The sequence below is a fragment of the Acomys minous genome, assembly GCF_964271855.1.
Source record: "Acomys minous genome assembly, chromosome: 5".
Taxonomy (NCBI): Eukaryota; Metazoa; Chordata; class Mammalia; order Rodentia; family Muridae; genus Acomys; species Acomys minous.
The window spans coordinates 38,044,107-38,061,578 of record NC_140494.1 but is presented as its reverse complement, the minus strand read 5'-3'; the positions used below and the strand labels follow the sequence as shown (position 1 = coordinate 38,061,578).

Below are 17,472 nucleotides of genomic sequence, written 5' to 3'. Positions count from 1 at the left end.
CACCAGAGTACATGTGAAAGTCAGACCCCACTCTCCACTCAACTGTGGAGAATGTCCTGTCCATTGGCTAGATCTGGGTAGGGATTTGAAGTTTACAGCCTGTACTGTCTTCGGCTGGTGCCATAGTTTGAGCGGGACCCCTGAGCCCAATGAGACCTGGTGGCACTCAGAGGAAGGACAGCAGGCTACCAAGAAGAGATTTGATACCCTATGAGCATATACAGGGGGAGGAAGTCCCCCTCAGTCACAGTCATAGGGGAGGGGAGTAAGGGGAAAATGGGAGGGATGGAGGAATGGGAGGATACAAGGCAGGGGATAACCATTGAGATGTAATATGAATAAATTAATAAACTAAAATAAAAAAACAAAAAATTGTCCATTATTGCATCAATTCCAGAAACTGTGTTTGTATGTTGCCAGACTGTTTCAGCAAAACAATAGTCTTTTTCTGTCACAGCATCTTTTAAAAATTTTGCCATTTTTCCCCAAACAAAAATCTTTGTCTATCTATAAATTATCTATTTTATATTTGTCACTCATCCTCTTGCAAAATGGAATATTAAAATTGCCAGTGGAAATACTGAAGTGGTTTTAGCGAATTCTATACTCACAAGTCCTATGGTATAGGAAATGTGAAAAAAAGTGCAGTAGCTACCACAGAGACTGACTGTAGGGTACATGATGGCTGTTATTTCTAAAACATGTTAGGAAATAATACTACCTGATGAAGTATCATCAAGATGCCAGTGCATTTTCATATCAAGAGAATTTTGTCATCTTAGAATAAACACCCCTTCTTTGGTGTTTTCAAGTGCTGTGAGAACAATTGATATTTTATCTTTTCTATTTCATTTTTTTCATAGAACAAAGCTAGAGATTATGAAAAAGAATTTTTCACAAAGCTTTTCCATGGATGTTGATAGCCTGTGCTTAGAAAAAAGACAGTGTAAACCCAACTGTGGGTGTACACATCTCACAACGTTGTCTTAAGTGACTTTCTTAATAATAACTATATGTGGTTTTGGTGGCTTCTGAAATGGCATTGTTTAAAGAGTTGTGAAGGAAATATTTTACCCACTTTCTATGTATATAGCACAGCGGTTGATTACTGAAGTGTTTTGACATGACAACAAGCAATAAGATGGCAATATATGTTACATTAAAGAAAAGGAGACCATGGGCTTGAGATGGGAGCAAGAGTGTAGGACATTGGAGGGATTGAAAGGAAGAAATGTAATGGGGGAAACTTTATCACTAAACTAAAAATGTGAATCTTACAAGAGTCCTGGAACCCTTATTATATGCACATTATAAAGAAGTCAGGGCTGTTGTAGAAAATAAAACAGCTATCAGTGTTTACTATTAATCATAGAATTATTTCAGTGCTTATTACTTAACCCGCTACCATAACAATAAATGACACAGACACCTGATAGATTTTTAATAAGCCTATATACTGGAACTGGGCAGAAACTGACCTCCTAATCTATGTCAATTGCTCTAATAATTCCTAGCTGGGCCACCTCCCATCCAATATCCCATAAACACTTGCGCATGTTTGTCATCTAGACTACTTTCCTCCATCACCATTCCTCACAGTAAATTCCTCTGGCCACATGGTTCTTTCTTAAGCTAACACATGGCTGCTTGTTCCTTTCTTCTCATGTCTTTAGTCTCTTCCTCTTCTTCCTCCTCTTCCTCTTCCTCTTCCTCCTCCTCTTCGTTCCCATGATCCTCTGTCTTTCAAGCTCATGGACCTTAGCTCTGCCTACCTCACTTCTGCCCTGCCCACATGTAGGCATATATTTAGCCAGTCATGGAATGATTGTCCTCATCGTTTTAATTTTTGAATTGAGACCCCTTGGTGATGAAAACAGCATAGTGAAGATTTCAAATTGAGGGTATGTGAAACACAGAAGAACAGCTCCAAGAAAGGTTATAGTTGTAGGATAAGTTAAACAGACAACAGGTAGCTGCAAGGTGGTAGTTCATGCCTATAGTCCCAGCACCCTGGGAGGCAGAGGCTGGTAGATCTCTGTGAGTTCAAGGCCAGCCTGATCTACAGAGGTAATCCAGGGCAACCAAAGCTATGCAGAGAAACCGTGTCTCAAAAAAGAAAAACAAACAAACAAAAGACAACAATCAGTATATATGATTATATTAATAGTGTCTGTAAGAAAAAAAGACCAGAATTAACTTCAAACATAAGATATATAGGTAGATGTCAAGCCTTGTGATGGATGCTGCTGCAAACCAGAAGTTTGGTTTAACTGCCTATTTATCTATCTTTACATGAATCTATATGGATGCATATATGTATATGAATATAAATGGATATTTAATTGCTAACTCCCAAAGAGGCAATTCTTAAGAACAAAATATAACCTTATATAAAGAGCTGACAAATAAATACAGCTGGCTGACTCAAAATTAACGATCAATAAAGAAGGCATACAGGGTCAACAAACTTATTTAAATTAAAAAACTTAACTGGCATCTAGGTATTTTAGACTGTGTTCATTTATTATATTTATAGGTGAGATACTGTTAATATGAATAACAATGCTTACTGATCAAATGCTTACTGATACTTGACAACTTTATAGAATGAATGTATAATTTTATTTATATATTCAAAATAATGTTAACTGTAGGTAGAAAGTCAATTATATGAAGATTTTAGAAAGCAAACAGGGCTTAACAACAAGAAGTAACACCTCTGTCAATATCAATGTTAGAGACACTCCAGCCAAGGGACATGTGTTAAGTGGCAGTGGAATCCTGACTAAGCTGAGAAAGCATAGTCATTTGTTCCTAGTTAGGCACTTGTGTGATGGTGACAGGAGTTTATCTCTACATCAGTGGAATGACTTCCTGATGAAGAGGCTAAGAGAAACTTGAAGAAGGGAAGACCCTATGGAGTTTTAACTTATTAACCCACCATATATCCTTATGTTCCTAAAATCTTAGTTATCTTTCCTGTCACTAAGGTCCTGCATGGTCTGGACAGGAACCTGTGTCCAAATAGTCGTGCAAGGCATACTGACTTTCCAATCAGCTGCACAACTGGAAAACAAGGGTGACTTGCACAATGTACGGCATCGTGTGTCTGGTGTGTGCTAGTCTCTGTCTTGGGTTCTCGGAAAGTTGGCTTTCAGAGGTAATGTTCTGTTTGTGGGGAAACTGTAGAGAGAAGATAGTTATAAAGAAGTTGAAATGACTATGTTTGCAGGACAGAGCATCACTTGTGAGATTGCGTAGTTGGAACTAACTAGCACTATCTCTGGACCTGTGAACATGCCTGATGTCAATGGTAGAGTGTAGACCCTAGGCCACTGCTGTACTGTGCTACACTGTGGGAGAATTTCCTTCTCACCATGGCTTTCTCCTGTGAGAACGTGTGTAATGTGTAGTGTGTAGTACAAGCATTCCACCCCAAATATGTGTTTTTGTGGATTCCTAAATTTAATATTTTATCTCCATAAAATCATATTTATGTAAGTATTGGATCATATGTCATTCTCTTTGTCTAAAGAGGACAAGTTCATGAGCTATTATTTCATTTAAAAGTATCTAATACCACACCCCTATGCTGTGTCAGGAGCATTTCTAATGCTGATTTTATCTATGGCAAACTTTAAAATTGTGACTGGAAGCATGTTGACTATTCATTATTTATGTTAATAATTGGGCTGTTGATTTCATTTAATTTCAGAAACTGCTCTCATTCAGAGATGTGGCCGTTGATTTCTCTCCAGAAGAGCGTGAATGCCTCCAGCCTGCTCAGTGGAGTCTGTACAGGGACGTGATGTTGGAGACTTACAGTAACCTTGCGTTCCTGGGTGAGAACTGCATCCGTGGTGAATTTGTGTGTCCTCATCAACATGTAGTGTTGCTGTTAAATTCCCAGTATGGCCCAATAGTGTTTATCATCAGGCCTATAATTATTATTACAACAACGTTTTCTAACCCACTACTAATTAATCAAGAAGCACACACTTGTTATAATTTATAATAGCCTTAGTTAACCTGGGGCAGGGAAGATGTTAATCCTCTAAACTGCTTCTCAGAGTGGGGCATGTATTGGATACCTGTTGCAATCAATACCATCTGGTTCTAGTAATTTCTATCAAGCTACCTCCCATCCATAATCTCATGTACCCTCAAATGTTCTTCGTCTGGGCCAAATCTCCATCCAAGCCGGCCATGTGCTTCTCCTCCATCTAAACCATGGTGGCCTTCTTCTCCTCTCTTCTTCTCAGCTCTCTCTTCTCCCCAAGATTCCCTCTGTCTCCCCAAGCCTGGGAACCTTAGCCATGCCTATCTCACTTGTCCTGCCCACATGTGAAGGACTTTTATTAATTAGCATCAAAATACATCAGGCCAACAATGTAGCTTCCTCTCTTTGTACAGTATCTGTGGGAGATTATGCTCTCCAACATTATAGTTCATATGCCTTCCTTAAGGAAAACACAGAATGTGATGGAGCTAAGAAACGTTTTCTAGTATGTCTAACCTGGTTTTGGAGATATGCATCCTTTACCATAGTAGCCGTGTTAGAAGCTCAGTAGCATGTGGCATGAGGCACACACATGTCTCACCCTTCGGCTTTAGTATTTTTCCTTGTAATGAAACTCATGATCTGAAGGTTGTAAATGACTCCTAAGCATGCCATCCTTCAGGAAATGGGTAAAGATAGAATTTTTTTTACAACCAATTACCACCTCTTCCCTTATATGTACAAAAATGAGTTCACATGTTAATTTCCAGGAGAAACCAGCCAAGCATCTCATTTCCTTTTCCAAACAGGTCTTGCTTTCTCTAAGCCATACCTGGTCACATTTCTGGAGCAAAGACAAGAGCCTCGAAGTGTGAAGACACAGGCAAGTATAGGCACAAAGCCAGGTATGTAGGAATGAATGAATGACGGCACGCCAGTGAGTCCAAAAATACAAGAGAATGCACAGCTTTCCAGTGTGTGTGGAGAAGTTATATGTTAGTGGGAAATAGTTTCAAGTTCTTACTTTTACAATTGGAGGACGTCTCATGCTGGATGCTTATCATGTCCAGCCTCTCCAACCACGTCACTCAGCAGTGCATGTGTTTATAGTAGACCAGGCTGGCCTCAAATTCAGAGAGCTGGCTGCCTCCCAAGTGCTGGGAATAAAGGCATGTGCCACCACACCCAACTCTTACCTCCTTCTTCTTTTTTGCTTAGTGGTTGCTGTATTCTGCTGAGTATTCCTAAAAATACTATGTGCTAACTTTATTACCCATTTCTTGGTAGACTGATATCGTCTATCCTTTAAAGGTAAATTAGGAGAATTTTCCTGATTTGGTATTTCTTTTAGGTATTTGTTTTATTGTGTTTAAAACATAACACTGTCTTACATATTTTAAGACTTTTGTTTCATAGTATTAGGGACATCTTCTGTAACATATCTGCATAAAAATGTTATATCTTTGAAAACTGAAGTCCTGTACACATAGGAAATATATTATTTCTGCCAGTGTATTCACCCTCTCAGTGTGTTGGATTCACCACTTGATCTCCAGTCTCACAACTTTTGCTATGTTGAGTTTCTATGTAAGACCAATAATACAGTCAACTGGCTTCATATTATGTGCTATTTCTTTTAGCATAATGCCTCCATTTGACTTAGCTATTTAGCTATAATAGTATTCCATGCGCATTAGTTTTGCCTGAATATGTGCCTGTGTGAGAGTGCCTGATCTCTGAAATTGGAGTTACAGATAGTTTTGAGCTGCCATGGGGATGGTGGGAATTGAACCCAGGTCCTCTGGAAGAATGGCCAGTGCTCTTAACTGATGAGCCATGTCTGCAGCCACCATTTATGTGATTCTTAATTACATTTAAATATGTAACCAAGAGAGAACATATGCATGTTAAAACTCATTGTAATGTAAAATATAATTGAACTCTTTTAACAGTACCTCATCCTTTTCTCAACAGGATCAAAACCCCATAAATGTAAAGAATGTGAGAAGGGCTTTGATTGGAAATCACAGCTTGTTCAACACCAGAGAATTCACACAGGAGAGAAACCCTATATATGTAAAGAATGCGGCAAGGCTTTTAACTGTTCTTCCAGGCTAAAGCGACACCAAGGCATTCATAACGAAGAGAAACCCTACAAATGTGAAGTATGTGGCAAAACTTTTAGCTGTTCATCATATCTGAGTAAGCATCAAAGAATCCATACTGGAGAGAAACCCTACAAATGTGCAGAATGTGGCAAAGGTTTTAGCAGTTGTTCAGGACTTATTGTTCACCGCAGAGTTCACACTGGAGAGAAACCCTACAAATGTGCGGAGTGTGGCAAGGCCTTTACCATTCGAATAGCGCTCTCTACACATCAGCGAATCCATACCGGAGAGAAACCTTACAAATGTGATGAATGTGGAAAGACTTTTAATGTTCACTCAACACTCTCTAAACACCAGAGAATTCATACTGGAGAGAAACCTTACAAATGTGATGAATGTGGCATGGCCTTTAATGTTCGTTGCATTCTTTCTAAACACCAGAGGATCCACACTGGAGAGAAACCCTACAAATGTGAAAAATGTGGTAAAGCTTTTAACCGTTCTTCCAGCCTTGACCAACACCAACAACTACACAATGAAGAGAAAGTCTACAAATGTGACGAGTGTGGGCAGGCCTTTTCTTTGGCTTCATACCTGAATAAACATCTGAAAACTCATATAGGTGAGAAACCCTACAAGTGCAAGGAATGTGACAAGGCCTTTTACTGTTCTTCCAATCTTATTTACCACCAGAGAGTTCATACTGGAGAGAAACCATATAAGTGTGATGAGTGTGGGAAAGCCTTTAACATTTATTCATCCTATATGAAGCACCAGAGAATTCATACTGGAGAAAAACCTTATAAGTGCAATGAATGTGAGAAAGCCTTTAATAACTGTCATAGTCTAACTCGACACCAAAGAATTCATACTGGAGAAAAACCATACAAATGCAAACACTGTGGCAAAGCCTTCACTTGTACTACAGGCCTCAATCAACATGAAAGAATCCACACTGGAGAGAAACCCTACAAGTGTGAAGAATGCGGCAAGGCCTTTAATTCTTCCTCAAACCTTAAACATCATTACAGACTCCATATTGGAAAGAAGTTGTACAAATGTGAACAGTGTGGCAAAGTCTTTAAAAACTGTTCGGGCTTTACTAGACACAACAGAATTCATAGTAGAGAAAAATCAAAATTAGTAAAAACATCATCATGAAGCCTTCAGTAATGCTCATCTATAGTTCAATACTATAATTCAATACACCTAGGGATAGACCCATAGAATTGCAAGGAATTTAATAATCATTCAACCCTTCCTCCACACTGGAGAGATCGTGTCAAGACAAACAGAGGGTCTCAGGTATTGAATAATTATGTTATACAAATCATCAGAAATTTATTCTACAAATCAAATAACACAGAAAATCCTTTATTCTTCAGGACATTAGCAACAGAAGTATTGCTGAGAAACCCTTCTAATACAATGCAGCAAGACCCTTAAGTAAAGCTGGATATTTGTCAACTCCGAGTGAGTTTATACAGAAACTATACATATGGACTGACACGGGAAGAACATTTTCAAATATATTAACCTGAAAAGAGCAAAATTGTTACCATAGAAATTGCTGTGTAAATGGTATAGTAACCCTTAACCAATTGCTTGGATCTAAAGCAGTGGTTCTGGACACCCCTAATGCTACAAAACTTTAATACAATTTCTCCTGTTGTTGTGATACCTAACCGTAAAATGATTTTCGTTGCTATATCATAACTATAATTTTGCTAGTGTTAGGAATTTAGTGTAAATCTTTGTTTTTTCTGATGGTCTTAGGCAATCCCACTGACCCTGGGTCACTTGACCCTGAAAGGGGTTGCAGCCCACAGATGGAGAATCACTGCAAGAAATACAAGAGTGCTGGAGACGAACCCTGTGAATTGTTTTGGCTGTGCTGGTTAAGTAGTGCTAACTTGACACACACTAGAGACACCTGGGAATAAGGAACCTTAGCTGAAGGCTTGCCTCTTGGCATATTGGCATGTCTTTGGGGAATATTTTCCTGATTGATGATGATATGGAAGAGCCTGTCACACTGTTGCTGGTACCACTTCTGAAAATGTGGTTCCTGGATTGTACAAGAAAGGGGATAGAGTGATAAGTCAGTGGTTAACATCACTTGTTGGTTTTGCAGTGGACCCAAGTTCTTTTTCCCAGCACCAACATGATGGCTCCCAACTGTTCATAGCTCCAGTTCAGCCAACATCCTCTTCCCATCACCTCAAGCACCAGGAGTGCATGTGGTACACACAGTACATGTGGGCAAAGTGCTCATAGGCATAAAATAAATAAATATGAAGAAGTAACTTAGAGAAAAAGGGAAGAAAAAAATCAAAGAGAGAAAGAGAAGAAGTGAGGAGTAGGGAGGGAGAGAGCTTAGACTGAGCCATGGAAGTCAGTAAGCAGCCTTCTGCCATGACCCACTCTTCTGGTCCTTTCTCCAGCTTCCTACTTGAGCTCTTGCTTTGGCAGCCCTTGATGGTGTAGCCTGTAAGCTGAAATAAGCCCCCTTTCCCCCAAGTTGGCTTTTGGCCAGTGTTTTATTACAGCAACCAAAAGCAAACTAGGTCAGAAAATGGTACCAGGATCGTGCAGGTACTCCTGTGTTCTATCCGGCCGTATTTGGGGGAGCAGGATTATGGAAACATTTTGAGCTTTGAACTGGAAAGGCCATTGAGTGCTCAGAGCTGACTGAGAGGGTAGAGGAGCTTGGAAGATAGAGCTGTTGAGGGAGATGTAGACAGTAGAAACGCAGCTTGGAAGGTTCCAGAGGAAAGCAAACAGAGAAATGGATTCCAACGAGGTCTTCAGATTAAACATGGTGAGTTCTGTGTTTTTCCGCTGTTTATCAAGGCTGTCTCTGTGATATATTTTATTTACGAACCTGTGATTTCTGTTCAGCTAGGGCTGAACAATCAATCAGCTTTGAATAACAAGAGGCCAGCACTGCTAAAGTGAAATCATTGCTTATGAAGACAACTGATTCTCAGCTGGGCCTGAAAACCCAGCGGTGGTTGGTAAGAGACTGGCATCACGTTAAAATCTTCTGCAGATACTTCCTCAGTGTCAGCCACCAGGAGCTGTAGTCCAGATGTGGCCAGTGCTGCAGCTCAGGCTGGCATCCAAACTTGGCAATGTGTAAAAGTCTCCCATGTGGTACTAGTTCTGGTGGCGGCAAAGCTGCAGGATTGAAGGGGTCGTGGAGGGCAGCTGAATCTTGGCACTGTGTGAGGCCGGGAGAGGCTATGAGTGAAGGGGCAGCATCTATTGTGGTTGAAGTGGAAAACTCAGCATTAAAGGTGTCATGGAGAGAAATCGAGGGTTGGCAACATGTGGCATGGTTATAGTCCCTGAAGAGGCCAGGCCAGTCCATTGCCAAAGGTGCTGACTTAGTTACATTGGAGAATCCAGAATTGGAGATGTCAGCACTGTGGGCATGACCATCAAGGACACAAGCATATATAGATTGGACTAGAACTGAGCCCACAGGACAAACTGTCTGGAAACTATGTTTCCAGAAAGCATAGCAGGACAGATGGGTGTTGGCTCTGGTTCCTGAACAATTTAACTTCATTATGAATTTATTAAACAAAGGTATCTTCCTTACAACTCGACTATCTTAAACAAGAGGAAAAAGAGTTAAAGGAGAATAAGAATGAAACCTTTTGTCCCCTGCCCCTGTCACCACCACCACCACCAGCCCATGTCATTAATCACTGGCCCAAAATGGCTCCTCTCAGTCTTCTCACTGATGTTTATTTCAATGGGGTCAAGCCACCCAAGACTGCTTTCACTTGGGCACAGTCTAAGGCAAGGTCACATTCCTTCCACACATAGTCTTATCACAGATGTTTATCTCAGTGGGGTATCCATGGGGTCAAGCCACCCAAGACTACTTTCACCTTGGGCCCAGTCTAAGGCAAGGTCACATTTCTTCCACAGATGGGGCTACCTATATACTTTCAAACCTAGAACAAATCCCAGACATTGGACATTGAACCGGTTATACTGTGGGGTTTGGGTTTGCTTTGGTTCAGTTGTAGCTGTGTTCTGGGTCTTCCCTCTCTTGGAAGAAGAAAATAATTTATTCTGAATTCTATAGGAAGCCAAAGTTGTAAGGCTTCAGATTTTTAAAGTGACTTTGGACTTCTAAAGTGTTTGAGTTTGTTTAAGGGCTATAAGGCTTTTAAAATTATACTTTGCTTTATATTGTGATATTAACATGAGATATTGAGGATAAGCCAGAAAGGAAAGGCTATAGTCTAAGGGCAATGTATTTGTGTGTCAAGTTGACAAAGAACCAATTTTGGTGATTAGTTTTTGTCATCTTGACACAAACTAGAGCCACCTGTAAAGAGGGAACCTCAGTTAAGAAATTGCTTCCATCGAAGTGCTGGATGAGCATGTCTTTGGAACATTTTCGTGATAAATGTTTGATTTGGGAAAGCCATGCCCAATGTGAATGGATCAACCCTAGCCAGGTGGTCCAAGGCTATATAAGAAAGCAAGCTGAGCAAACCAATGTAAAGGCATTTCTCCGTGGCCTCTGCATCATTTCACAAGCCCCCCCCATGTTGCTGCCTTGAGTTTCCCCCTTGATTTGATGATGAACCGTAACCTGTTAGCTGAAATAAACTCTTCCTGAAGTTGTTCTTGTTTCATGTATTAACACAGCAACTAAATGTTAAGTGGGATATTTAGCAAGGTATGAAAATACTGCTTGTGATTTATAAGACATTGTTGTTTAGCTTGACTGAAAAACTTACTACAGACATCAGAATCATGCATGTAGCTCAAGTCTTGAGTATATCGATTTGTTATAAAACCAAATTACTTCATTGGCTCAATAAAAGATTTTTTTTTTACCAGAACAAGACTGAATCCCAAGATTTTAGAAGCTTTCCCTGCCTACCCCCAAAGACCATTCAGTATGTAATTGGAATATAATTTGTATGAAATTTAGTGATTTTTTGTAAATAAAAGAAAGTAACTATTAATGCATGGTCACTATTGTGTTTGGAATAACATTCACAGTCATTAAAATTATTGTACATTAGTAAGATTTGGCAGCTCTTCTTGGTAGTCACCACTGCTGGGAAAGAGGGTTCCTCAATGGAGCTTGAAAATAAGGCAGTAAGCAGCATTCTTCAATGCGCTCTCATCCAGGTTCCTGTGGCTTCCTTGAATGATGAACTGTAATGTGTGAGACAAAATAAACATTTTTCCTCCCCAAATTGCTTTTGGTTGTGGTGTTTATCGAAGCAACAAAGAAACAGAGTAGAACATAAGTGTTGTAGGTAACAGATTTTTGTGTTTTGTTTCGTTTGATTTCAAGACAGGGTTTCTCTGTATAGCCTTGGCTGTTCTGGACTTGATTTGTTGACCAAGGTGGCCTTGAACATACAGAGATCCACCTGCCTCTGCCTTCCCTAGTGCTGGGATTACAGGCATGCGCCACTGCACCCATCTGTAGGTAGCAGATTTTAACTATATATTTCTGAGGATTAGTGAAATGAAGTCAGTCTGTCCCTAACCTTAATATACTCCAAGTAATTTGTAACTCATTATTTTATCTTTCATATATTTATTCATCTTGTGTTCACTTTGAGGTCATAAGTTTTAAAGAAGTAAGTTGTACCCTAACTTTTTGAATCTTGAATTACTTTATGTCAAATTTTGCCATAATTTTTAAAAACAGCATCTCTCTGGGCCTACATGCATACACACCCACATATCCACACGCATATACATATATACTCATATGCCCACACAAACATCTATTTACTGAGATTATTTTTCCAGTAACTGATGATTGTTTTCTTCAATCTATCAATGCTAATTCTGCCTCATATTACTGGAATGCGCCATTTAATATATTTCTTGCTGTATCTCAGTCCAGGAAGTAGGGCTTACTTATTTAATGTTTTTAAAATATGTCAAAGTGGACATGCTGAGGTATGTATTCATCCCATGTGACCTGTTATCATTCTCTTCTTAGCAGAATAACTGCCTTTCCTTCTTTTTTTATTTTTATATTTTTGGTCCATATTTCTCCCCATAATTTTGTAAGGTACATCTTAATAGAGAATGGGTTTACAGAGATTGTTCAATTAAAAATTAAGAAGGCTTCAGAAATTGGTAGGAATACCACAGAAACAAAACAAATGTTCCATTGAAAATTTCTTAAAACTCAGCTAGGCGGTGGTGGCACACGCCTTTAATTCCAGCACTCAGGAGGCAGAGGCAAGTGGATCTCTGTGAGCTTGAGGCCAGCCAGGTCTACAGAGCTAGTCCAGGACAGCCAGGCTGTGAAACTCTCTCTCAAAAACAAAACAAAGCAAAGAACAAAAATGAGCAAAATAGTTCTAAAAACTATTAGAGTGAGATTCTCGCTTTTTTTTTTTTTTTGAAAAAGCAAAGTGTGGGATGAAGGAATTGTGTGAGCCCTGTGTGTAGGATGAAGACAGCTGTGCTGTGGCTGCAGCCGGGACAGTGAGTCTGTGGGAAGAATGGTCCGTTTTCTATTTATCTCATTACTGTTTGGCTGCTCATTTTAATCCTCAGATAAATGCGCAAAGCAGCCATCATCCTCTCCAACCACTACTGTGTTCTCATTTTCTGATTTACTTTTGCTTTTGTTTTGAGCTTCTGCTCCTCATCTTCCTGTCTCTAGTACGCGCATGCAGGGAACGCTGGCATGTAAAAACACACTCGCATCATTTATTCAGTGCTATATTAAACAGTATTGGAAGATAGAGTAACTAATAGCTCCAAGCCTCCTAACAATTTAAATGAAAATTACAAAATGTTTTGAGACCCTGTTTTGGAATACAAAGAGTGTTTGACTTCCAATTTCCATTCTCCGTAGAACAAGAACAGGTCATTCCTTCATTGACATGCATAAAATACATCACATTTTTCTGTTCTGCTGATACTATAATTGTCAGTGGATGAGTGATCAACTAATAGCTCTCCTAGTAATTGATTTATTTTTCTTCAATAAAGTTGCATAAACCAAAAAAAAAAAAAACCACACTCACTTTTAAGCTATGTTGAGGATCAATACAAGAACTTTGGCATCATGGGCAAAGAACTACCAACTGAGCAGCGTTGCCAATCCCCCATGCTCTCATTTGAAATGAGAAGGCTGAGATGGAATTTCAAAAACACCTTTAATTTGAATTTCCCTGATTACTCAGACGTTGAACCCTTTTCCCCATAATTCATTGCCTGCTTTCATTTCACCTTTTGAGAATTGTTTTTTCAGAACATTTGCTCGATTTTAGAGTCCAACAGTTTGGACTCTTTTTCATCCTCTCTATATCTTGGATAGTAATCTTATTTTTCTCATACAAATGGCCCATTCTTTTATCTGTTATTCACTCCAGTCTTGTTTCCTTCATTGTGCAGATGCTTTTTAATTTCATGTGGTCTCATTTGTCATTTCCCGTGATCATTCCTTGTGCTTTGTAGTTCGTTTACCTATGCCTGTAACTTCACCATGTCTCACCAGTTTTGTCCCAGCAGTTTAAAATTTCAGGTCTTCCACTAAAATCATTGTTCTTTTCTGAATTGATTTTTTTCAGCAAGGTGAGAGATGTAGATCTAGTTTCATTCCTTTCTCTGTGGAATCCAGGTTCCCCAACACTATTTGTTAAAGAGGTATTCTTTTCTACAGTGTGTGTTTCTGACAGCTTTGTCTTTTGTTTGTCTTTTATTTCTACACATCTGTTTTTGATATGGTGCCTTGCTGTTTTTGTTGCTATGGCTCTATAGCATAAGTTGGTACTGGGCATTGTGTTACTACAAACAATGCTCTTTCTACTGAGCATTGCTTTATCTATTCTGGATGTGTGTGCTTCCTTGTCATTTTTAAGATTTTCTTTTTCTGTAGAGAAGGTCTTTCGAATTCTGAGAGTGATTATATTGACTCTGTTCACCATGTGAAGGAATATAGATAATTTTATAACAGGAATTGTGCCTATCCGTTAGCAAGGGAAGGTTTTCTATCCTCTAGTAGCATTCTTTACTGTGTTAAAGTCTCAATCTCTTCAGTGTCTTAAAGCCTTCATTATATATACCCTTTCACATCCATGGATAAGTTTATTCCCAGGGGGAAGGGTTCTTCTCCTTAGGCTATTGTGAGTAACATGCCCCCCACCCCGTTATTTGTTCATTACTGATATGTAGCAAAGCTCCTATATTTTCTGTTGATTTTATATTCTAATGCTTTGCTAAATGTGTTTGTCAGAACTGCGAGTTTTCTTGTGGGGTCCTTAGAATTATTTAAATAGAAGATCTTGTCATCTGCAAATAGGTACATTTTGACTTCTCTCTTTAGTATTTATATTCCTTCCTTTGCTCCATTTATTTCTTCAGCTTTATGAATTTGATTACCCCAAGAGTAAAGACATTGGATATAGTATTTCACTTCTGGACTTTAGAGACAGCTATTATTTATTTCCTCTAATTTGTGAATCTCATATTTTATAAGTGTATGTGTGATATTTTCTATAAATGTCATGATTCATAGAAAAGTAGAATCATAGATGACAGGAAAGCAGAAGGGAGCTACAGGATGGACGGAGACATTGGGAGGGGACAAAGGGAAGGAGGAGCATGCAGAAGACGAATATGCTGGAAATATATAATATCCTTACTTGAAATTGTGAACCCCAGTACTATTTACAATGGATATATACAAACAAAAGTGAGGAGGGGCAAAAAGTGACTGCAGATAAGTCTAACAAGCTCTAAGACATAGTTATCATCTTCTGTCTCCCTGAAAGCCGCAACAAAGAGTTTCAAATATACTTGCCTTTAAAAATTAATTTGGATCATTAAAAATAGAGATAGCTCAGTGGTTAAGGACACTATGCTCTTCCAGAGGACCTGGATTCAAATCCCAGCACCCACATGGCAGCTCACAACTGATTGTAACTCCAAGATCTGATACTCATGTAGATATACATACAGGCAAAAACACCAATGCACATAAAACTTAAAATTTTTTTAAAAAAACTTAAAAAGATTCTTTCTCATACAGTTCCCACTCCCTCTACTCTTCCAAGTTCCTTCCCACCTCCTCTGCCATCTGGCTCCACTCCCTTTTGGTGTCTCATCAGAAAAGAATAGGCTTCTAAGAACGAAATCTAACAGTAAGATCAGACAAAACCATCACATTGAAGCTGGACAAGGCAGACCAACAGATGGAAAAGAGCCCAGGAGAACATAAGAACCAGCGACTCGTGTGTTCACAGATTCAGGAGTTCCAGAAAGGTACTAAACTGAAAGCTATAACACAGGCACAAAGCCCCCGTGCAGACCACTGTAGGTCCCTGTGCCTGCCGCAAACTTTTTCCATAGGAACTTTGCTCAGTTGATGTAAAGGGCCTTTTCCTTCTAGTGTCCTCGATTCATCCCTCCTGGCTCCAATATTCTTTCTACTGCTTCTTCCATAGGGTTCTCTGAGTTCCAATGGAAAGATTTGGTGGAAAAGACTTTCATCTAGAGTTGTGTGTTCCAAGGTTGGTCTGTCTGTCTGTCTGTCTGTCTCTGTCTCTCTCTCTCTCTCTGTGTCTCTTTCCATAATGTCTGCTGTGGGTGTAGTGCTCTTTCTTATAAACTCTTCTTTATTTAGGGCATTTAGGTCTCAACTTCCCTTCCAACATTCCAACCCTACATAGGACCGAAAAGGTTATTGGAGAGAAGGGTTGCTTTACTTCTTCTGGCTGTGTAGGGTCAATTGTTTCAATAGGGTTCTTTTGGGCTATACCTGTCTCTATCAACAGCAGATGTAGCCAGCAGTCCCCTCCAAGCTGCTGAGCCTCAAAGCATTTCTCTCCATCTCTCTGCTCCAAACCACAACACTGTCCATCAGTATCTTGTCTCTTCAAACTGCTACATGCCACACGCTACACCCCACATGCCAACACTGCACCCCACCCCACACTCTCTTTCTGTGCTCTTATTTATATCCTCAGAGCCCTAGACCACTCCCCTATCCATGCTGCAGGAGGAAGGCCATTACCAGCTGGCAATAGCTATGCCCCACATGAGACAATTGACAGGTGTGGGCAAGCTAAAGCTCAAACTAAAATCCCACACTTGAGATTAGAACAAAACTATACTTACATAACACAACTGAGTTTATAAAGAACCTAAAACTTCCATTACATGTGGGTCTCTGTATATGTTCTCATCTGCTGCAGGAGGAAACTGCTCTGATGAAGGAGCTGTTTCCTAGCTTGGTCAGTTAAGCATCCAACTAGTAAAAAGAACAGCCTCGGACATGTTCTGCTCCTAAAGAGCAACAACAAACTAAATTTCTGCAAAGATGATTCAGTGGGCTGACCTCCATCCCAGTGGAACAGAAAATGTGGTTCTGGCTTTAGAGTCGTGAAGGATACACAAGTGAAAGGGTTGTGGAGTGCTCATAGTCAAGAAAAGCATCTGACACCATGGTTGTGACACGAGATTCCCTGAATTGAGGCCTGGGAGGCCATTACAGGAAGCTGTGAAAGTGAGGGCCTAGATTACATTGGGGACCCGAAGATATCAGAGTTTCCTGAGCCATGATGTATCTGCCAAGAAGGGATACAGACAAGGGAGTGAAACCAGCCCCAAAGAGAGAAGTGTGCTACAGTCAGCAAAGCTGGAATGGAAGAGCCATATGAGACACAGAACTAGATAGAGGATTGGAGTTTTCCCTACTGTGTTCTAGTCTTGCTTTGGTCCAGTATTTCTTCACTACGCCCCATTCCTCCAGTTTCCATTGGTAATTGGTACATTGGTACATTATTTACCTTTGTATATTGGAAGTATAAGATTTGTTTGCTCTTTGATTTCACAGCTGGGGGTGGGGAGTGGGGTGGTTACAATTCAGAGATTGTCTTCGTCTCAAAAGAGATTTTTGGAATTTTGAACTGCTGCGATTATGATGGCCTATGGAGACTTTTGAAGTTGAACTGAATGCATTTTGCCTTATGATGGACATATGGGGGCCAAAGAGTGGAATGTGGTGGACTCACATGTTTGAAAACTTGTGTTTCCTGCCTCCTCTCCTGAAAGCCCCCAGGGCTTTGGGAGGGATTAGGAGGTGTGGCTTTGTTGGAGGAGGTATGCCACTGAGGCCAGGCTTTGAAGTTTCAAAACACTTTCAGCATTCATTGTGGGTGGGTGTGTCTTAGCTCTCAGCTGTTTCTTGTCTCTGCCATCATGGACTCTCACTCTCTGAAACTGTAAGATAAAATTAAACTTTTTCTATAAGTTGCCTTGGTGATACATAGTGTATTCTCACTGCACTTGAAAAGTAATTGGGACAATTGTGTTATTTCTTAATGATATACAAGAAAATTAAAAGGT

General features: G+C 39.8%; 1 protein-coding gene across 6 annotated transcripts in view; it reads left to right on the top strand.

Moving 5' to 3' along the window:
- LOC311598063 (uncharacterized protein) overlaps positions 1-17,472 on the top strand; it is a 78,053-nt gene that overhangs the window by 41,164 nt on the left and 19,417 nt on the right. Inside the window, exons 2-5 of one of the 6 annotated variants that reach the window (XR_014779460.1) lie at positions 3,716-3,842; positions 4,810-4,905; positions 5,975-7,413; positions 7,494-11,383. Coding sequence is in view for 2 of the 6 variants with exons in the window: in XM_084782868.1 (XP_084638994.1) it covers positions 3,716-3,842; positions 4,810-4,905; positions 5,975-7,269 (1,518 nt within the window). In the remaining 4 variants the exon portion in view is untranslated. Of the gene's footprint in view, positions 1-3,715; positions 3,843-4,809; positions 4,906-5,974; positions 11,384-17,472 lie in introns of those variants that run through there. The other 5 variants (XR_014779461.1, XR_014779462.1, XR_014779459.1 and 2 more) reach the window with 5 other exon arrangements.